This window comes from Austrofundulus limnaeus, unplaced genomic scaffold (genome assembly GCF_001266775.1).
Source record: "Austrofundulus limnaeus strain Quisiro unplaced genomic scaffold, Austrofundulus_limnaeus-1.0 Scaffold24, whole genome shotgun sequence".
In the NCBI taxonomy this organism is placed as follows: domain Eukaryota; kingdom Metazoa; phylum Chordata; class Actinopteri; order Cyprinodontiformes; family Rivulidae; genus Austrofundulus; species Austrofundulus limnaeus.
Window position 1 is genome coordinate 581,037 of NW_013952426.1, and position 20,170 is coordinate 601,206.

The following is a 20,170-nucleotide window of genomic DNA, read 5'->3' on the forward strand; positions in this document are numbered from 1 at the left end:
AAAAACAAAAAGAAAACGATTAATCGATTATTAAAGTCGATTATTTTAATAATCGATTAGTCGTCGATTAATCAATTAATCGTTGCAGCCCTAATATATATTTATTAGGTCATTGCTACACATTCTCCTCTCGTCACTGAGGTCCTCCATCCACATGACAGAGAGGGGAACGCAAAAATGACTCAGCCTGTAACTGAAAATATGGATGGAGGACCTCAGTTTATCCTGTTAGTTTGTCTCGCTAGCACCAAGCTAATACATATAGGACAATATAGCATCTGCGCCAGCATGAAGGCTAACAGGCTAAGCTGAGGTTCTTCTTCCATAAAGCAGCTCTGTTGTCCTCCATCCACATTTCAGTTGTAGACTGAATAATTTCTGCCTTCTCCTCTCTGTCAACACTCTCTGGTTTCATTTAAAAGAGATAATTGTCAGATATTGTCCAAGATTACCCTTCAGGGTGGATATAGCTCACTTGCACTGAGGACCTATCCATATCATCATTTACCCAGAATGCTTTCTGTGTAAATAAAATGGCTCGGTCCGAGTTAAAATATATTTAGAAAAATTTACAAAACTAAACAGCCTACAGTATTTTTACCGTCTTTATTTTACAGTTAAAATCAATGTTTATCAAATAAAGTCTAATGTTACAACTAATTATGGATCCTTTTAAACATTTAAATAATTCAATTGGGGTCTTTATTATGTGGAACTGTAATGTAGCAGGGATATGATTATATAGTGGTGTTACATGTTTTGTAGTCTAGTAAAAAACAGCCTATTTGCTTCACTTCATACAGAGGGTCTGGACTCTGCCATGGAGAAACGATTGCTTGCTGAAGGCATGGACTCTTTTGAAGTTTAAAATGATTGGATCTGATTTTACCCAATCACTAAAATTTGGCTGTGACATGCAGTGTGCCAGCTCGACTGCGAAGGAAGCTAAGCTAAGAAACTAACCAGAAATTGTGAGTGCTGCAAACAACCATCCCCTACTGGGAAGGTAGAAGTACCGAGAGAAATGAGACGGCTGTAAATGAGTGCTGCAGGTTTTGCAAGATAAATTTTATTTAAATTGTAAGCCTTGTCAACACAGACTGAATGGCTTCATTCAATTCCTCCGCTGCCATTGCTAAACTACAAGCAGACTAAAACAGCACAGAAAATCATTGTCATGATTCACAACTCCTCCTTCTGTTCGCTGATTGGCTCGGTTGAAATTCTACCAGAAAAATCCATGTCAATGGGAAAAAAACCCAGACAGGGCAATTAAGTGAGATTAAAATCAAGCGGAATTGCATAGGAAGACAATGGGCAGGCTCAATGTTTTTTGGTTGATTAACTGAATCTTATATCTTATACCCTGCGATCATTTAATCAGGTAATCATTTTCTTTAATCAGTACAAGAATCATCAAGTTTTTGTGCTTTCCTCCAGCAGTATGAATAGAGTGTTTGGTTTCAGAAATGTAGAATTGTTGTAGAGGTATGACATCATATCCGAGAGGGACTAGGCTCACTATAAAAGCATTGCTTTGACACAAAAGCATGTTTTTGTGCTAATCTTTCTTTTTGTGTAAACAAACATTCAAAGCTGAGTATTGGACCGATTTAAATGATGTCAGCAACGGAAGACTTGTCCATCCAGCCTTACATGTTGGAGCCAGAGTCTGACTCAGAGCAAGAGGAGAATGAAGATGACAAATTTGGCTTGTAAGTAAGTCCATACCTTATTAAAAGTTCTTTCATAAATACTGTCATGTAATGTCCTGATGCATCTCAGTAATCCAGGTAGAAAAAAAACAAAAAGAAAAAATAAGTAGGTCCTCTGGTTGGGTTCTTCTTTAGTGAAATGTTTCGTCTCTCCTCCAAGAGACTTCTTCAGTCTGATGAGTTTCAGGTGAACTCAGCCTTATAAGCACTGCCTCCACATGGTGGACAAACAGGTTAGTCACATGCAAAAGAGGGCCATCGCCTAACAATAGGCTTGATTAGCTCTATTGTTCATAGAGGGTCATGTGCCCCGATGGGGCACATTATGAGGACGTACTTATTTTTTTTTCTTTTTGACTGTTACGTAATAGTTAAAAAAATTAATAAAGAACAGAGAAAACTGAATGGGTTGAAAAACAACACAGATTATAGAAGACAAAGAAGAGCATTCAGGTAGAAGACAGAGCCCTTGAGCTCTGCCAACAGAACAGTTTTTTTGAAGAGCTAATGATAAAGAGTCTACCCTAATTTGGRGGTTATAAATGCATTTGCATGTACAATCTCCTGCATGTGTTTTGACATGTTAATCTCTATTGTTGACATGAATTAGGAGTCCAGGCTACCTGTTAAGATTTGGGTTATTTTTGTCTTCTCCTTCGAGTTTTTGCAGTTTAATAAGTGGCATGACCGATCTACAAAAAACAAAACAAAACAAAAATTAAGCTAGRTGACGTGTCAAATCATGCCGCTCTGTAGATTTTTCCAATAAAACGTGTTTTGAAAGTGGTCAGAGAAGGGTCATTTTATAATGACAGACTGGTGAGTCAGTCACATCAAAAAATATTACAAGAATACAATTCATCTCAATTCATAATCTAACAAAATACCATTTGAAAGCTCCATGGCATCGTTAAATCATTTTGTTTGCTTTAGTTTTTGAAAAAAAAAAGGCAGTCTGTGGAGCAGATAGAGGCTGCTGGCAGACTTTACAAAACAGAAAAATGGAGTGAAAGCAGTAGAACAAAAGCACAACAACAAACAGACACCAGGAATGTGCACTTTTGCTCTGCTACAAACTAATCAGTATGCAGCTTGGCTCAGCACATTTAGCTGGGACTGTTAATTACATGTAGAGTCTACCTATCAGTGTGACACTGCATCCATCTCTGCTCTGTCTCCCACACTGATGCTGGAGTGAGAACTCTAAAATGTATATGGCTGCAAGCTTTGGTGTCTATGGATGCATATACTATAGAGTGGCTGTCAGAAAACTGGATTTGTCTTCTGGATTTATATGTAAAATCATGTTAGCCACTATCTGACGACTGTGTGGGGTGAAATCTGTGAGGTACTTTCAGAGTAAAACATAGTGTTCAGTTATGATCTTAAGACCATTAAAGAATTCATTGAGTCACTGATGATGAAGAAACTAATATATATTACATTATGTTTTCTACTGAAGTGGCTCAAAAAAAGGACCATCAAAGAACTTTTAAAAATATCTAAATTACAGTGCCTGTGACATGAAAATTGAAATACAAAAAGTCAAATAAATATTATTTTTATATTTAAGAAACTTGGTATAATACAAATGATTTAACCTATTATGTCACATAATTGGCACATTTTCTTTTGAAATTTGCTCAGCTAAAGTGAAAAAGGAAGTAACATCAAAGGGGAACTCATTGAGAAAGAAATCTCTCTGTTTTTTGTTTATTGAAAGAATATTATTTGAACTTTGACTCTTTTTTCATCTTTTTATGGTAGTGATTAAAATATTCTAAATAAACATCAGATTCTTCTCTATAGTCTGTGCAATGCTCTGTTTACATTCAGGCATTCCCCTTTGACATCACTTCCTGTTTCTTCTCCTCAACAACATGAGTTTTTTACAATGTATTATCAATGATATCTTTACAAAAATACATTCATAGTTATTATAAAAAATGATGTCACAGGCACTCTATTATTACCACCCAGTAAAGGTGAAAAGGCAGAGAAATAATGCTTTTGCCTGCATGTGTGCACATTAGRCTGGACTGTTAGCAAAGTGTCAGCTGAACCACTAAACAGTTTTTAATAAAACTTTCAGAATCCAGCCATTAGATGAACATTTACAACTTACTCAATCTAAGTCCACATGGCAACTACAGCTAAACAACCTTAGCCTACATAAAAATGGCTATACTGTATCTCAGTGATTTTTTCTGACATTATGTTAACATAATGTATGTGGTAGTAGCTGACAATAATTCACAACCCTGGCCTTAACAGGTCACAAAATATATTATAATATCATATGATTTTCAAAGTTTGGCCTACATAGCTAGCACATCATTTCACAACATAGACTAATTTTAGTCTAATAYTCTGGCATGAAAGGCAGAGGGTGATTAGCATTCCTTCAAGGGATGCAAGGCATTTAATAAGTCTGACTTGGCAATTACATCGATGATCTAAGTTTTAAATATTGATACTAATTACAAGACCACACACATTAAAACAGCTAACTGTCGGACCCAACTAACAGCCGGAGCGTGCGATGTGCGGCTCGGGCTCAGCAGTGTATCAACATCACAAAGTGATCACACTGAGTATAAAACAGCCAATGGTCTTGTTTTTGTGAGGTGCACACAATCAATACCGCCAGCACTTCAGTTTTGTGAATTACCTCTCGCCTCAGGGATCAGGGCTAAAAAGAAATCCAACAAAGAGAGAAAAAGASGGCAAAATATGCAAAGAAACAGGTCAGTTCAATCCCTCTGCTGCTTCGTGAGACTCCTGCAGTTGTGTGTAATGTTCATCAGAGGAAAGTATGAGTGGAAAATTGCCACCGCTGGAGACAACTCTGGTTGGATCCTGCATGGTGCATGGCAGGGGTCCCATTGAAATTGTGGTATTTTACTTGCAATTTCTATGCAGTGCTTTTTGATGCAGACTGTAAGCTCCTCTGAGAGCTAAATTGAGAAACTTTTTTCTAGTTTTTGGTAGGTCTCAGCACTTCCTAACCCAGGGATAAAGGTAATCACCTGCGGTCCTTCCTTACCTCCCAGGGTAGCAGAAACTAGGAAGTGGGTCCCGTACTTCTTGATGAGGTTTTCGTTGATTTGCTGCAGGGTTGGCCGTCGCCCCAGTAATCGCAGGTTGCGTAGGAACTCTGGTGCCAAGGGCAACGGAGCTTTGAGAAAATCTCTCTTCTCTGTGGCCAGGCTGTTCACCTTCCAGTGGCTGAACTCCCTGCAATCAAGAATATATTACCAAGTGAATACACACATTGTTCTACAGGTGCTTCACCGGGTTATAACCTGCGTGCACCTGCATGCACGATGGGAATTATGTTGCTCTTCCAAATGAAAGTTCAAATACTGACCACTACCAATTGACGGTTAAGGTATTGATTATTCTTGGTTTTCTTTTATTCATGGCATTCTGTTCATATTAACTTTGTGCATCAGTTGGGAGCACTATACTTACACATTTCACACATAAGTTAGCTCTATTGTTGAAGTATTTCCAAATCATCTATTCAGTCTTGTTAAATTGATTTTGACGAAAATGAACAAGTTTTCTAGTCTTATCAGTAATATTTAAAAAAAAATTAATTGTTTGTTTTAGTTTATACAAAAAATGAAGAGAACACCAGTTGTCTAACTACTAAACTACTAAAAACCTAAAACAAAGTACAGCTCAGTTCCAGTTAAACATATTACAAAATAATGTTTTATTGTGCTGGTAAACTGCAAGCCTACATCCACAAACTAAGGAAAGAACCTGCTTCTTTGATAATGACTAAGATCTTGGCTGTCAGGATTTTTACAAAGCTGCGCTAGAATCAATAATGACAGTTMTCTTATTTTTAATACAAAGAGTGAAGTTTTGCATATTGTTGCAGAAAGGTCTCAGTTATTAGAGAAAATAGCAGTTCATGCCCAAAAGCATTATATCAGCTGCTCTCTAGTCCTATATGAAATGGTAATACAGTTATCATACACAAGGTTATAAAGGTCCTAGGTGAACATATTAATCAACTATGATATATTTAGTAACTTTAATTAAAGCAAACCCAACCTGCACAAAATTCAATGAAACTCACTGTTGCTAATACTCACTTTTCCACTAAGGATAAAATAGTAAACATTGTTTTTGTTTTTGATCTAATCTTTTTTTAACAGTTTAAGTGACCAAAGAGATGAACATATGCATATATGTAAATTGAATCTATAGAAATTGAACATAAACAGCCTCAGGTACTGTGCATTTGACAGGAATGCAACAAATAAAACACAGCTGTTCAGTTTTCTAATGTATTCCCCGATGTTCATAAATCTGGAACTTGGTTAGGACTGTAAAACAGTTCCTAATGATTTCTCATTACTAATATGTTTACAGCATTTTTTCTTGTTTACATTGCTGTTGTTGTTTTCCTTTGGGTTGCTTTCTTCTGCGGGGGGCTGCTACAGAGAGCAAGCGCGTGTGAATGATTTGGCAATTGTTTTACTCCGGATGCCTTTCCTGAGACAACATGTGCTTGAACCTGCAGCCTCAAGATTACAAGACCACAGTACTGAACACTGAACTAATTAAGCCCCTTGTTTGTTTATGTTGGATTAAAAATATAATTCTAGATTATTAGTCTGGAAACCCTGTTGAGACAGGCACCAGCATCTTGTGTCCGTGAACAGGATTATGCAGGTAAAAAAATATTCAGTGCGTCTGTCATCCATCCATCCATCCATCCATCCATCCATCCATCCATCCATCCATCCATCCATCCATCCATCCATCCATCCATCCATCCATCCATCCATCCNTCCATCCATCCATCCATCCATCCATCCATCCATCCATCCATCCATCCATCCATCCATCCATCCATCCATCCATCCATCCATCCATCCATCTTCTAATGCTTAGGTTAGGTCCCAGAGGCAGATGTTTTAGCAGGGAAACCCAAACACCCCTCTCTCCAGTGACACACTCCAGCTCCTCCTGGGCAAACCCAAGGCATTCCTTGGCCAGAGAGGATATATAATCCTTCCAGCAAGATCTGTGCCTGCCCAGGTCTCCTCCCAGTTAGACATGGCTGGACAATGTCCACAAGTAGGGGCCCTAATGGGACAGCTAGACCACCTCAGCTGACTCCTTTTGATGCAGAGTAACAGCAGCTCTAAACTGAGCTTACCATAAATTATGGCTCTCATCATCTTATATCTGAAAGCTGAGCTTGGCCATCTTTTAGAAGAATACCATTTCAGCTACTTGGATTCAAGCTCTTAATATTCTGCTCACAACTCATGACCACACGTAAAAGTTGGAACATAGACAAATAAATTGAGGGATTTGCTTTTTCGATCAGTCTTCTCTTTGCCATGACAGACCGTTTTAATGCCCTCATTATTGGGAACAAGGCCCTGATCAACCCATCTCCAGCTCCATCATTTGATCACTTGTGAACAAGACTCCAAGACATTTGAACTCGTCTGCTTGAGGCAACGTCTCACCTCTGACCAGAAAGCTGTTTGAGCTCAATGAATTATGATTCTTAGAAAGGTCTATTTCCTCCAATTACTCTAAATCTGAGAAGTCTAGTTAGTGAGTATTATGGAATTCTAACATATTTATATTCCAATGATTTCTGCCTTCTCCAYACATAAGAACCTAAGTGTCTGAAAGGTCTTAGAGTTGCTGACACTGTACACAAAGCTTACAGCACTAAAATGCTACAGTTAGTCAGCTAGACACAGATGAGTTAGGACAATAAATAATACAATTAAAAAAAATAGGAGAACTCATTCATTTCACGCCACCGCTAATTATTTCATCATCCTTCTCTTTCAACAGCCAAAGCCCAGAGAGGTGGGAACATTATGCCAATAGCAGCAGAAAAAAGTACAAATGGTCCTCATCTGCATAAATCTGCTGGCAACACAGGCGTTGAGTATTAGCACATTATGTATGCAGCCGTACATAACAAAATACCAGTGGTGACACAGTGTTTTTCCCACGAGTGCACTTTCTCACCAACACACAGTCGCAGCTGAGCACACACAGAGGATGTGTACTCTATCATTGCCTCAGTATCCTACTAGCTGCTTCTACTCTACCATTAGGAGTCAAAAGTTTACCATTACTGACAACACAATACCATAATTATACTGTTGACAGCACAGCAACAACACTTGGAAGTATACAATGGGCCAGTCTCCACCCAACATTACACAGTAAAGATAAATAGGGTCCCTCAGCCAGTGCTATAATAAATAAAGCAGCAGGATGTAATTAGTTTTTAGTTGCTGCACTGAATATACATCTTCAAAGGAAAGCTCATATTTGAAACTATTTAGCACGGCATATGATGAAGCTGTCCTCAGATAAAAGGGCCTCAGGAGCTGTCTAGTGCTTCATTAGAAGGTTCCTTCTCATATGATGCACCACATAAAGACTGACCAGAGCTGTGCCGAACATACGCACAAACTATATGAAGCTCTGATCACAATGTTCTTGTGAAAGCAGAACAACCAAAGCGAGACTGAGGGTTCAGTTTGATGCCACGGAGGAAAAGAAGTGTGGGGGAACAAAAAAAAAAACTTTGAAGTGGAACAAAGCAAACCTCCTTTCTCTCTCCTGTTGTTTTCAGAGACACCTACTCTTCCACCGTCTTTCTCCCCCTCTCCTTCCACTTGCATGTTCAGTGTRCTCTCCACTTAGAGTCTGTTCAAGATGTTTCACTTGTTCCAGGCACTTTTCGCTGCGTGATCACGGTACAGCGCTGCACTTTGTTCCCCTGCAGAAACATTTTTTGTTTGTTTTCTCTCCACACTGAACTATAGCTTTGCAAAAAAATGTTTTCGGTCGCATATGTTGGTCTGTCGTTCTGTCTGTGGACAAAATTACTCAAAAACTTGTAGACGAATTGTCATGACATTTTTACCACATGTGGGTACTCGCCCAAGGAACACACAATTAAATTTGGGTGATGTTCCGGATCACGATGCGGATACAGGAAATTTTTTATCTTTTAACCCTCTGAGATCGGCAAAGCTGTGATGCTTTCACAGGGCTTCTGTAAAAAACAGTGAGAGCTTTCAGTGTTCATTTGAACTGGATTGGACAGCACGGACTTCAAACTTTATAAAAGTAATGTTTTTATATATTTTTATTTTTTATTTACTTCCAAATAAAACCAGATTTAATGATGAATAATTTTTGCCATAATGTGTGCATTTTTACGTATTTGGTGCATATTTAGAGGACATTTTGTGACCAGGAAGTGCGTGACTGCACCATGAAACCTATTTTTGTCATGGGCTTGTAAACAGATCACTTCTGGCCTTTGGAGACGGGAGGAGAACAGATTGATTTCGGCATTTTGGAAGCTAGTAGTGCAGACGTGTGTTAGAGTGTGTGAGTGTGTGTGCATTGTTTGTAGTAGTGTTGTTCATAAGTCTGTGTGTCAAAATGAGTCGTCGTTTGACTGAGGAGGAAGCTAGCTCTGAGTCCTGGGTCCTGAGCTGAACTAAGATAAAGAACGAGAAAGAGGAGTGACGCGTGCCGGTGAACTTCAGACTCGGAGGTTAGTTGTTTGTTTGTTTGTTAGTTTGTTTGTTTGGCATGGAATATGTACACATAAGAACTTTATTTGTGTGATTGCTCTGAAGCTCGTGGAAGTGTTTGTGCTGAAAGCGCTCACTCTGTATTTTGCTTAAATCACTTTTAAAAAAACAAAATAAAATAAAATACCAACTCGCTTCATGAGCCGACTGTACCAGGAAGCACTTTATAAAGAGAGTCAAACTAGGGTTGGGCAATATTGGCAAAAAAAAATGAATCTTGATTAATTGCGGTATTTAGCCGATAACGATTAATTTGACGATTAATCCCCTGGACACCCTTATGTCCTAGTCACATGACCAATTTAGAGGGAAAGATTTGCTCTTTATAAAAATCTGTTCCAAATTGTGTCAAAATAACAGACTTCAGGTTATACATCAATTTTTTAATTGTGTTGATAGATAAATAAATTACAGAAGTTTTTTAAAAAGTTCATCATATTTGAAGAGGAGAGGAGCACCGACGAGACTGGCCAGGGAAATATGCAGTCAGTCTGCCTGGTGGCAWTAATCGTATTAATCATCATGTGCCAAAAAATAATAGATTAATGTTTTTCTCACGATTWATTGCACACTATACGATTATGCCCAACCCTAAGTCAAACCATTACAAATTTATAAAAGGGGATAAAACAGACATTTTACATGGTGGAATGTGACTGATGAAAACTTAGGAGCTTAATCCGAGACCAATTTGACGATGAATAACGTCAGGTGACGAGTCTGATATTTTTTTCACATTGGACTCCACTGAGAAGAAATCCTGTGCATACTGCCTGCTTAAATGTTCGTTATGTCAGAACTTATTCAGCAAATGTATTTCCATATCTGCTTTTGTGCATTTACTCTATTGCAGGATGGGGGAAATTGGCCTTGGCGTAGGTTTGCACTCTCCGAGTGCTTCTACTTTCTTGTGTTTTTGTTGTATCGAGCTGCTTTAAATGAAGTGGGTATCACAGCAATAAATCTCCGTCACCAAACCCTGAGGCTACTTAGCACAACATAAATAATTCAAATGGAGTTTCACTTCTGTTCTGGTCAAACAAAATGGCTACTTATTTTTAGCTACAACATTTTTTATTGTTTAAAAAAAGTCATTTTACTTCAAGCAGCAGCTAAATGACAAATATCTCAAACAAAAGGTTAATCTCATCTGTATGCAGCAAACATCAATTAATCACATGCATCAGCAGGCGTTGGTTTTAGCTTAGCGTTTAGTCCAGCGAGTCACAGGAAAGCAGTAGTTCCAAACTGATTAAGTGGGGCTGATGTAGACTGATGTGTTTTCAGAGCCGCTCTGCAGTGGCTGAGCACAGTGGAAGGGGAGCCAATGGTGACGGGGCCCGTGAAAGCAAAAGGAGCGCGCCGCATCATTTACCTTTCTCCTCGCTTCGCTCTCTAAGAGTTAACAGTGAGACTGCTGGCTGACCACTTGGCTAATGATGATAGATGGTGTTAATTAAAAGGTTTTAGCACAGCGCTGATAGCACCTGCAGCTCTGGCACTCAGTTTTGCTGAAGAAGAGGAAATTTTGTTTTTAATTGAAGATGAAAAATAAAGAGAGAAAGTCTCTACCTATGCAGAAAATGATAATGGAAGTTCCTTCTGGCAGCAATGTCAGAAAGTCACACCTGGGTGTTATTAGCAATGAGATATTAGCAAATATAAGTGGATGGCTATCAGCCTGAACGGAACCTATATTTACCAAATGTTGCACATTAGCGTAGCTGCGGCTGCTGGGTGTTTTGAGGGGAGGATTTGGCCACAGTGGAGGTTGTGAGAGTGTTTCGAAGTGCATGTTACATTATGTATGATGAGTTATCACATCGTCTGAATTTCAAACGACGTGCATGACTCAATTATGTATGAGTGTGGTTCTGTGTGTTGGAGAAAAGTTAAATTTTTGTCAAATTCACCAACTTTTTTATGTGAAAAAATGCCCACTTTTTTTTTCAAAACTCAAACACTGATGAACAATAGCATACAGTGGGGTGCGAAGGTTTGGGCAACTTTGTTAATTTTCCTGATTTACCTTCATAAATCATTGATTGTTTGGATAAAAAAAATCAGTTAAATATATCATATAGGGGACAAACACAGTGATATTTGAGAAGTGAAATGAAGTTTATATGATTTACAGAAAGTGCGCAATAATTGGTTGAACAAAATTAGGCAGGTGCAAATTTTCGCACTGCACTGTATGTGCACGGGGTGCCAAGTGTAAAATAATAAAAGGTCACTAACATATTTTAATTATGTAGCTCACATTCTGAATGTTAAAAATAAAATCCACTAATATTGTTACTTAGCTCACTGTTCATGCATTTTGATAGTTTTTACTAAACGTTAAATTTAAATCCTAAAAATATTTGTGAGTAATAAATCCTAAATAAATCAAAAAGTTATACTTAAGTCTTAAATGTTAAAGTTTACATTTAARTATTTTGAAATGGAACACAACTTTTGCTGTTCGTGCTCGGCTGATGTTAAGATGTCATCAACCTGAGTCAAAAGGAAATGATAAAGCTTGAATGCAGCTAATGCTTCACTACAAGTGAAACTTGCAGTTACAGCTGGTGTTCAAGCTTACTTCAAACTGCCAAACCTCAGGTACCATTCATATTATTTTAATGAGAGCATTTTTAATTTAGATTTTAAATGTCATCTTCAGCAGCGTCAGAAGCGTTAGCAGCAACTAGCATTGATGTTTGTCGCAGGGTGATGACATCATGCTGGTTAGTTAAAACTAAATGCTGCAAGCACTTCTAACGCAGTGGTTGCTATTGTCTATTGCAGATTTAGGGTTTAAAATATGTATGCACTTTTTAACATTTAAATTTAACAATTGGTAAATTAGTTAACTGTAAGAACAATCAGCTATATAACAATAAAATGTTAGTGGAATATTTCTAACAGTCATACAGTGACCTAAATAATGAAAAATGTGTTAGTGACATTTTTTAACATTTTACTTTACACCTGGCACCCCATACGTGTGTGTCACTTCAAACTTTTTTTTGTATGCGGAAATTGTAAAGTTGTGAACTATTCTGTTATGCAGAAATGGCCTTGGTAAATGGCAGTGGTGGGCACAGTTGCCCTAAAGCCCTAAAGCCCTAATAGGGGAACTAATTTGCTGATTCGTGCTTTAGGGATTTAGCTAATTTTAGAATTTATTAGTGGATTAACACGTGCTATATTTATAGGCTAAATTTAGAAGCACCAACTGAGGTCTTTAAATGTTATTGATCAATGTTCAGGTTTCCCCCAGGATTTCTTTAACTGCGGTGGTGGCCTCTCGTGTGTGTGTGTGTGTGTGGGGGGACAACAGGTTCTCAAAATCTGGTTGTCCGCAAATATCTCAATAAAAATGTTAGTTAATAAGCAGGCTATATTGTTCTGCATACAGAGTTTATATATACAAATGTTCTCAGTCAGCAGGTTGACAGTCTCAGTAGCTGCTTGAGTGAAGTTCTCCTAATTCTCTTCTTTGAAATAGAGAGCAAAAATCAACAATCATAAGCTTTCTTCTTACAGATCAAACATTTTCATTTAAATAGGAGTATACTGTGTGCATGACCTTATTAAAAGTTACATTTTAGTATTCTTAGGACTGAAGACTTTCTGAGGAAAGAGGTTTTTAAACAGCTCTTCTATCATTTTAATGTTTTCAACTGAGGAGCTTTGATATATTTATTTAAAAAATATAGCACAGGACGTTCTCTGCACAGAAAAAAAAAATATTGTTTTTTAATAAAACTGAAAAGTATCTCCAGCAAAATTATTGTGTAATTTAAAGGTATTGAAACACCTGGTTAAATTTAGAAGATATTTATGACTAATTACAAACACCTGAAGCTGACTCAGAGGAAAAAAAAGGAAAGTCAAATGTTGACAAGTCTTTAAAAGATGCCCCCCACCCCTCCTCCCCACCCTGCGCGGCTGCGGTCCGTTTGCTCCTCCACCCCACCTGCATGTGATTAATAGCTACTGATTTTTTTTTTTTGCGCAAATAACGAATTTTTGACACTCAATATACAGGTAACCGTCTGAAGGGGTTGACATGAATGGACTCTTAAATCCCGGGCAGGTTGGAGCAGCTCTGCACGTGGACAGGTGCAGCTGCTGCAGTCGCTACCCCTCGCTTTAAAAACAGTCAGGTGATCTCTCCCGGTTTTGTTGTGCTCATGAACAAACAGTGTTATGGTGGAAATGCTGTAAGGTGCTTTTAGAAATATAATATATTTTATATGTATTATGTACTGTATATTTTACATACAGTGTTTGTGTGTCTGTTAGCAAAATATTTCAGGAACCGATTGACTCGTAACGTGCTTAATCAATGTACATTGACAACTGCTTACCTTTTTATCAAGATAGCCATAAAAGCCAGCAAACCTTAAAAGCATGATTGGCCATAACTCAGTCACTTTAACAGACACTAAGGTAAATTTTGATGTAGTAACTCAGAAAGACAGGAGAACATTGCACACGATTTACACAGAATTATTTTGAAAGTTTGATCAAAATAGATACAACTTTGCCATTTGTCAAGATTAAATGATCCTCACCTCAAACACAAAGCACAAAATGGTCTTTTGTTCAATGAAGGCTATAATTTAACATTATTATTTTAATATTTTTATTGTTAAATATCATATTTTTCTTTGATTTATGTCAAAGAAGTAAAACAATATCAACTTATGTGTACAATATGTTGCATAATGATTGAACATGAAGCGACTTAATATCTTTGAGAGCTTTCAAACTGATACATAGGAGCTTAATTATATGCACTGTACATGTTCTTAGTTTTGCTTTTAAATATTTTTCATATTTTTCTGGTGTCACTTCTTTTAATAATTTAATGTGTAACTAACCATGTAATTTAATTGTACTTATTGGCCAGGACTTTAATGAAAAATGTTTTTTCCTGGTAAAATAAAATAAAAGTTTAGAAATAATAATAATAAATAAAACTTGTGAAAATGTATTAGTTAAAAGGAATATTTCTAAATTGGTGTTATAATAAAAGTGTGCTAGTATCATATCGGCACAGATTCACTGAGGATTGTACAATCCAATCAGGGCTCACCTACATGTTGCATTTTACTCCAGAAATATCAGATCATCCAGCAGATGCTGTATAAGAAGCGACAGATGTTACAAGCAAATGATTATGCTGATACTGTTTATGTCTAGATTTTAAAAGCAAACACAACCGATCTTTTTTTTTTTTAGGTTTCCCTGTTTCTTTGTACATCTTCAGCGGGGTTATAGTGGTAAAATAAAGCCATCAAAAGATTTTTGGAAACAAAGCCAAAAAGTGGAACTGTAAAAAGAAACCCACTAACAGAATTGTAGGATCTGTACTCAGTCCTGCCCCCTCTGACTGTGTTCACCACAAGCCTGTTTGTTCTAAGCTTTGGCTCATGATGAGAAGTTTGTAGTGTTGCAAGTGAAAAGAGCTGCAACTTTATAATGAGCAGTTTCACCTGAATCAGGTACGGTTCTAACACTTAATACGAAGTGGCCCACTTATTGCTTCTGACTGTTTCAGGATGTGGTGTGGAGGAGTGCACAACCTTCATGTTCCTCCGGGAAAATTGTTCTTCAACGCTCGCAAACAGTCCTCTGTSGAAGTGAGCTTTGATGCAGGTGGGGAGATATTTCCAGCCCATCTCACTGAGTGCAGTTTTACTTTGCTCCTGTGATCAGGGGAACATGGTTACTCCAGCAGCATGACATAAAGTAGACGTTGATCGAATTAAAGACCTAGCAGATCGCCCACCGACTTTCATGGCAGAACTTTAAACTGAAATCATCTTGTGTCGAGTTTGGTCAAACCTTCCAGTAACACTATGCACTATTTCATGTGATATCTCAAGATGTCATACTAAGGGTATGTGTTCACAATGACTGTCAGTGTCTCCTACATACAATTTTAGATTAATACCTGTCAAACTGACTGAGTTATTTACTCCTGTGTAGTTTAAGTTCAACCTACTTCTGTGGCCGTTTTGAATTGTTTTTAATTGTTATAGAGTTGTAGATGTACATCTCATGATTACTTCTATACATTTCCATATAATTCACATAGTGGTTCTTGAGCTATTYAGCTAACAAACAGAGTAAACATCAACAGTTCATCCTAAAGTTAAAAAAAAGTTCTGGCTCTTAGAGTAAGCACTATATGACTCTCAGCTACAAGACCCAAGTTGAGCTTGATATCTGTAAAAAAGCCAGTGGTAATAAGGAGGTTGATCCTGAAACCAATCTCCTTGAGCTGGCCAGTTCAGCCTTACATGTTTCAGATAGTTTTATTTTTTAGTTTATTTCATTTATTCATTTCATTTAAAAATAAAAATAAAAAATACATTTTTTCACGCACAAAAAAAATCACACTTGAAATGAAAGGAGGCATAAGAAGTAAAAAAAAATCTTATATCTGCCCCTTTTTTCCAAAATTAATTTCAAGCAATAATAATCAAGAAACAAAACAAAATAAAATCTTCAACAAAACAAAACAAAAAACTTCATGTTTCAGTTCATGTTGCAGTTTTGGATTCAGGCTACAGCTTTTGCCATTCYTTGTTAATATAAGTTAACTTCCATCTTTTACATGTTTTTTCTGTACATAACATATAAGGGTTGCTTTATCAATGATTAGCTTGTGTAAAATTGTGAGCAAACATAATAGTGCACTAAAGTACAGTACTGTAAATCTAAAACTTTAATATRAATAACAACGTATAAAACCAAAATATATATAATTTCCATTTTTGCTGTGTCCGTTTTTTTTCTTTGTTTTGTTTCATGTTATCCAGAGTTGGGACAGAGGAGGTTCTTTTTCTTTTCATTTCTGCAAACTGTCGACCTGAGTGTCTGAAGGAAGGAGAGGACAAGGAGGCAAATTTATTTTCCACCAGCTTGCATGAATTAATTTGAAGGAAAGCTTTGTGAAACTTGSCACACAAAGTGAAAGATAATACATATAATCTGCACAGCTTCACATGTATGGAGTCCCCTTAATMTTCCTCTGTTACCACAGTGTGTGAGTAATAAAATAAAATAAAATTTAGCCCACTTTTTTTGAAATAAAATCACTGAAGCTTAAAAAGTGCAAAAATAAAATAGGACTGTTTGTGAAACAAAATCTATCAAAACTGTCATCATATATATATTTTTTATTTAGTTGATGTCCAGAGCTGTTAAATAATTTTTTCTCTTTCTTTTCTGAATCTTTCTCCAAAYACAGCCTGCATTAYAATATTTGCACTCKGGCAATATTCACAATAATGTGAATGTGCTTTTTCTTTTAACTGTTTAAGACTGTAAGAATGACAGCCTCTGCTCACCTGTGCACTGAACAGCTGCAGCGAGCAGTGAGGCAGGAGGTYGGTAAGCTGTGATGCATGACCTTTTTTTTTCAATGTTAAAATATCACATTCAAGATAAAAGTAAAGAAAAAAATACAAATTAAACTAATAATRCTAGAAATAGCCAAGCAGCTCTGTRGCCACAGGTTGATGACCTTTGTTCTGTTTAAAAAAAGTCTTTGCAACTCTGGTTTGCTATCATTGCAGTTATTTTTTGTGCATGCAGCCTTAGTAAATCACTGTTCTTTTAGCACAGAGTATTTTTTTAATTTGCAAAGGTATTTAGTACTGGTCAGCCATCTAGATATAATAGCTTCTTAATGTTTGAGCATTTTATGACTGATGGGATTACAGTCTTTAGAATATTCTCTAAACATTTGCTTCCTTAAAAAGGAGATATAATTGTTGCCAYGTTTCAACAATTATCTGCAACTGAAAGGTATATTAAAAAAACAGTTCTTARACAATCAGACCACCAAATTTTTCTAAACAGTCATGGTTGAAGTCCTTCCTGATGCTCTCTGCATGATATGACCTCTGCATCTTATGCAGCATCATCTGTTTCAAAGTTGAAACCATCTGAGATAAATTCAGTTTAGATCTAGATTTTTGACTCTAAATGAGTGCWAAGACTTGACTCAACATTAAAATAGTGCTCATGGCTCAGTGGAGCAGCAAAGCAAATTTTAGATCCGATTACACTCAAACTCTGGGTTTTCACAGATGCTGAGTTTTTTTTTCTCAAGATGAAATTAACGATGTTAAAATGCTCTGAAAGAAAAAAAAATGCTGCCTTTACATTCCAACTGGCGTGCCTATGATTTAGTTAGACATTAGTCAGTTAGGAGCTGAAGTTTTCCTAAACTTTGAAATTGCCAAATAACGTTTCTCAAACTGCCTTGTCAAACACTCATCCAAAGGTTATTACTCCTAAATAGAAGATATAAATGAATCTTGCTTCTGCTCTGGAGCAAGTGCTGTTTCAGTTTTTCACCCAGGGAGTGAAATCATGAAGTGTATTCTCTTGTCCTGGGATCTGACTTCATTAAAACTCCCCGCTGTCTTGTGCGGGCCCTCTGGAAATAGACCGTCCGCCCAGCAGGGTGGGAGGAAACTAACATCTGACTTTTAATGATGTGTGAGTTCTTCCCACCAGATCTATTATGCATCTCCTGGAAGGAATTAAAGCGGGAGCTCGCTGCATGGGAGCCCCAACAGTGATGGTATTATGACAGCTAACGGGATCTGAGACATGAAGGGACAGATCAAGATTATTTGTGGACTTTTTCCCTCCATTTGAGAAGTTTTGGCCATGCAGCCTAGCTAATATTATGTAAAGAAAGTCAACAAACTTAGCATGTGGTAATTTCCAGCCGTGTTCTGAATCTCCACAAGACATCACCTGCCTACTTATGAAGCTGGCAGTTCTGGGTTGGGTGTCTCTGTCAGCTATTTTTAACATTTGTTATGTTTCAGCGGCATCTTGTTGCCTTAACAAACCACAATATATTCAATATATGTCAGTAATCCAGCTGAAGTTTGACAAGCAAATTGTGGAAGTCATTTTTACTTCACCGATGGGATGATCTGCTTTAACGAGGCGTTGCAGGAGAAACTAATGTACTTTTAATGAGAAAAGTCATCAGGTATGTTTATATAAAGGGTCCTGTTTATACTTTTAGTGAGTCAGGTTTTAGTTTTTATTTGCATTCTACTTCAAATGTAGTTTTGTTTACCCACTTTTGTTTTTTTATAAAAGTCACATATGTATGTATGCACGATAATTAAAGTGCCTGAGACATCAAATTTTTGTAATAAATATGAATGCATTTTTGTAAATATAACACTGACAATGTATTGCAAATGAAATTTCATGCAGCTGAGATGAACAGTTGTTGAGATCTTTGCATGTAAAATAACAGGAAGTGATGTCAAAGGGGAATGTTTGAACAGAGCAATGCTACGATATCTAACAACACAGACTGTAGAGAAGAATCCGATGGGTTTTTTTTTAGATTATTTTCAGTCACATCAGGGAGATGAAGAAGAGTCAAGAGTTCATATAATATTATTTCAATAAACAAAGATCAGAGAGATTTCTTCCTTAAATAGTTCTTAGACTTCCTGTTTCACTTTGGCTGAGCCAAGTTCAAAAGAAAATCTGCCAAATGAGTAAAATCATGTCTATCATATCAAGTTTCCTAAACATAAAAATGTTTTATTTGAAATTTTGTAGTTGAAGGATATGCATGTCACAGGCAATTTAAAGGCCTGCCATTACTTGAAGGCATGCAGCTTCATGCCAGTGTTTAAACTACAATCTTATGTTGAGAAGGTTTAATAAAAACCTTCCTATAACTGTGTTTACATGTGGAAATTTATTCGATTGGATTGAAATGTCCTCAGATTAAATAATCCAAATATTAAAAAMGTAATTAATCTGATCATAAAAAGCATTTACATGCACTTGGCTCTGAATAGAAGTACTAACTTGCATAGAGTTATAAACCTTCCCTAAAAAAGGACGGAAGAAGAAGTTTTACTTTCATGATGAACATAAACATTCTGTGTCTTTGAATACCCAGAATGGACCCGCACCAGGTTTTAATAACAGTGGAGATGTTACTGTACTCCATGTTCCTACACTCATCAAGGTTTTCAATAACTCTGAGCTCTGTCAAAGTTTCTAAAAGAAATGTTGTATCACTAACCAACCATTGTTGCTTCCTGACTTGGAATAGCCAGGCGGAAATACGTCAGGTTGACAAATGGTGCACATGTGCAGTTAGGTCAGTTTTCCACAACCAGATTGTTTCATGCATGCCRTTCGGATTACCAATCTGCAAAAACCACCCCCTCATTCGGATTACAAATCCATTCTGATTGAGCTCAATCAGATCAGAATATTGCGATTGGGGCGTTTACATGACACATTTTTATTCCGAATGGCCATTCATTCYGTTTACTTATGGCCATGTAAAAATAGCCTACATGTTTACTTAAAACCKCTTTTACTTATAAACTATAACAACCTTTATTTTAGCTGGTAAATTGAAAAATGACCAAGTTTGGCACAAAAGACCCATTTCTTCATGTCTAAAATCCAGAGTTTAGCAGTCTGACAATGTTCTTTTGTTGTGCTTGTGTTTTACCCGCCGTGCCTGTTTTATAATGAAACAGTACAGRCTCAATATGCCTCCATTCAATCACATCAAGCTTATTTTAGTGGTACTTTAAGAGTGGCTTTGACAAAAGTTAACCCTAAGGATTTGTGATATGCTCCCAAATTTGCTTCCTTGTCTTCTTTTATTAGAATCCTACTGGGGAAATCAAAGAGATGAACACTTTGCTTCCTGTTACATTTCTCTAAGCTATTTTGAGAGTTGTGCTATGGCCAATTTGTGTGTGTGTGTGTGTGTGTGTGTGTGTGTGTGTGTGTGTGTGTGTGTGTGTGTGTGTGTGTGTG

The 20,170-nt window shown here is 37.0% G+C and overlaps 1 protein-coding gene across 1 annotated transcript in view; it reads right to left on the reverse strand.

The window, feature by feature from the left end:
• The window catches only part of brinp2 (bone morphogenetic protein/retinoic acid inducible neural-specific 2), a gene marked incomplete at its 5' end in the record, with an annotated part of 239,201 nt that overhangs the window by 84,124 nt on the left and 134,907 nt on the right, over positions 1-20,170 (reverse strand). The window contains 1 exon segment of the mRNA XM_014004447.1: positions 4,762-4,952. Within this exon segment, the coding sequence (XP_013859901.1) occupies positions 4,762-4,952 (191 nt within the window).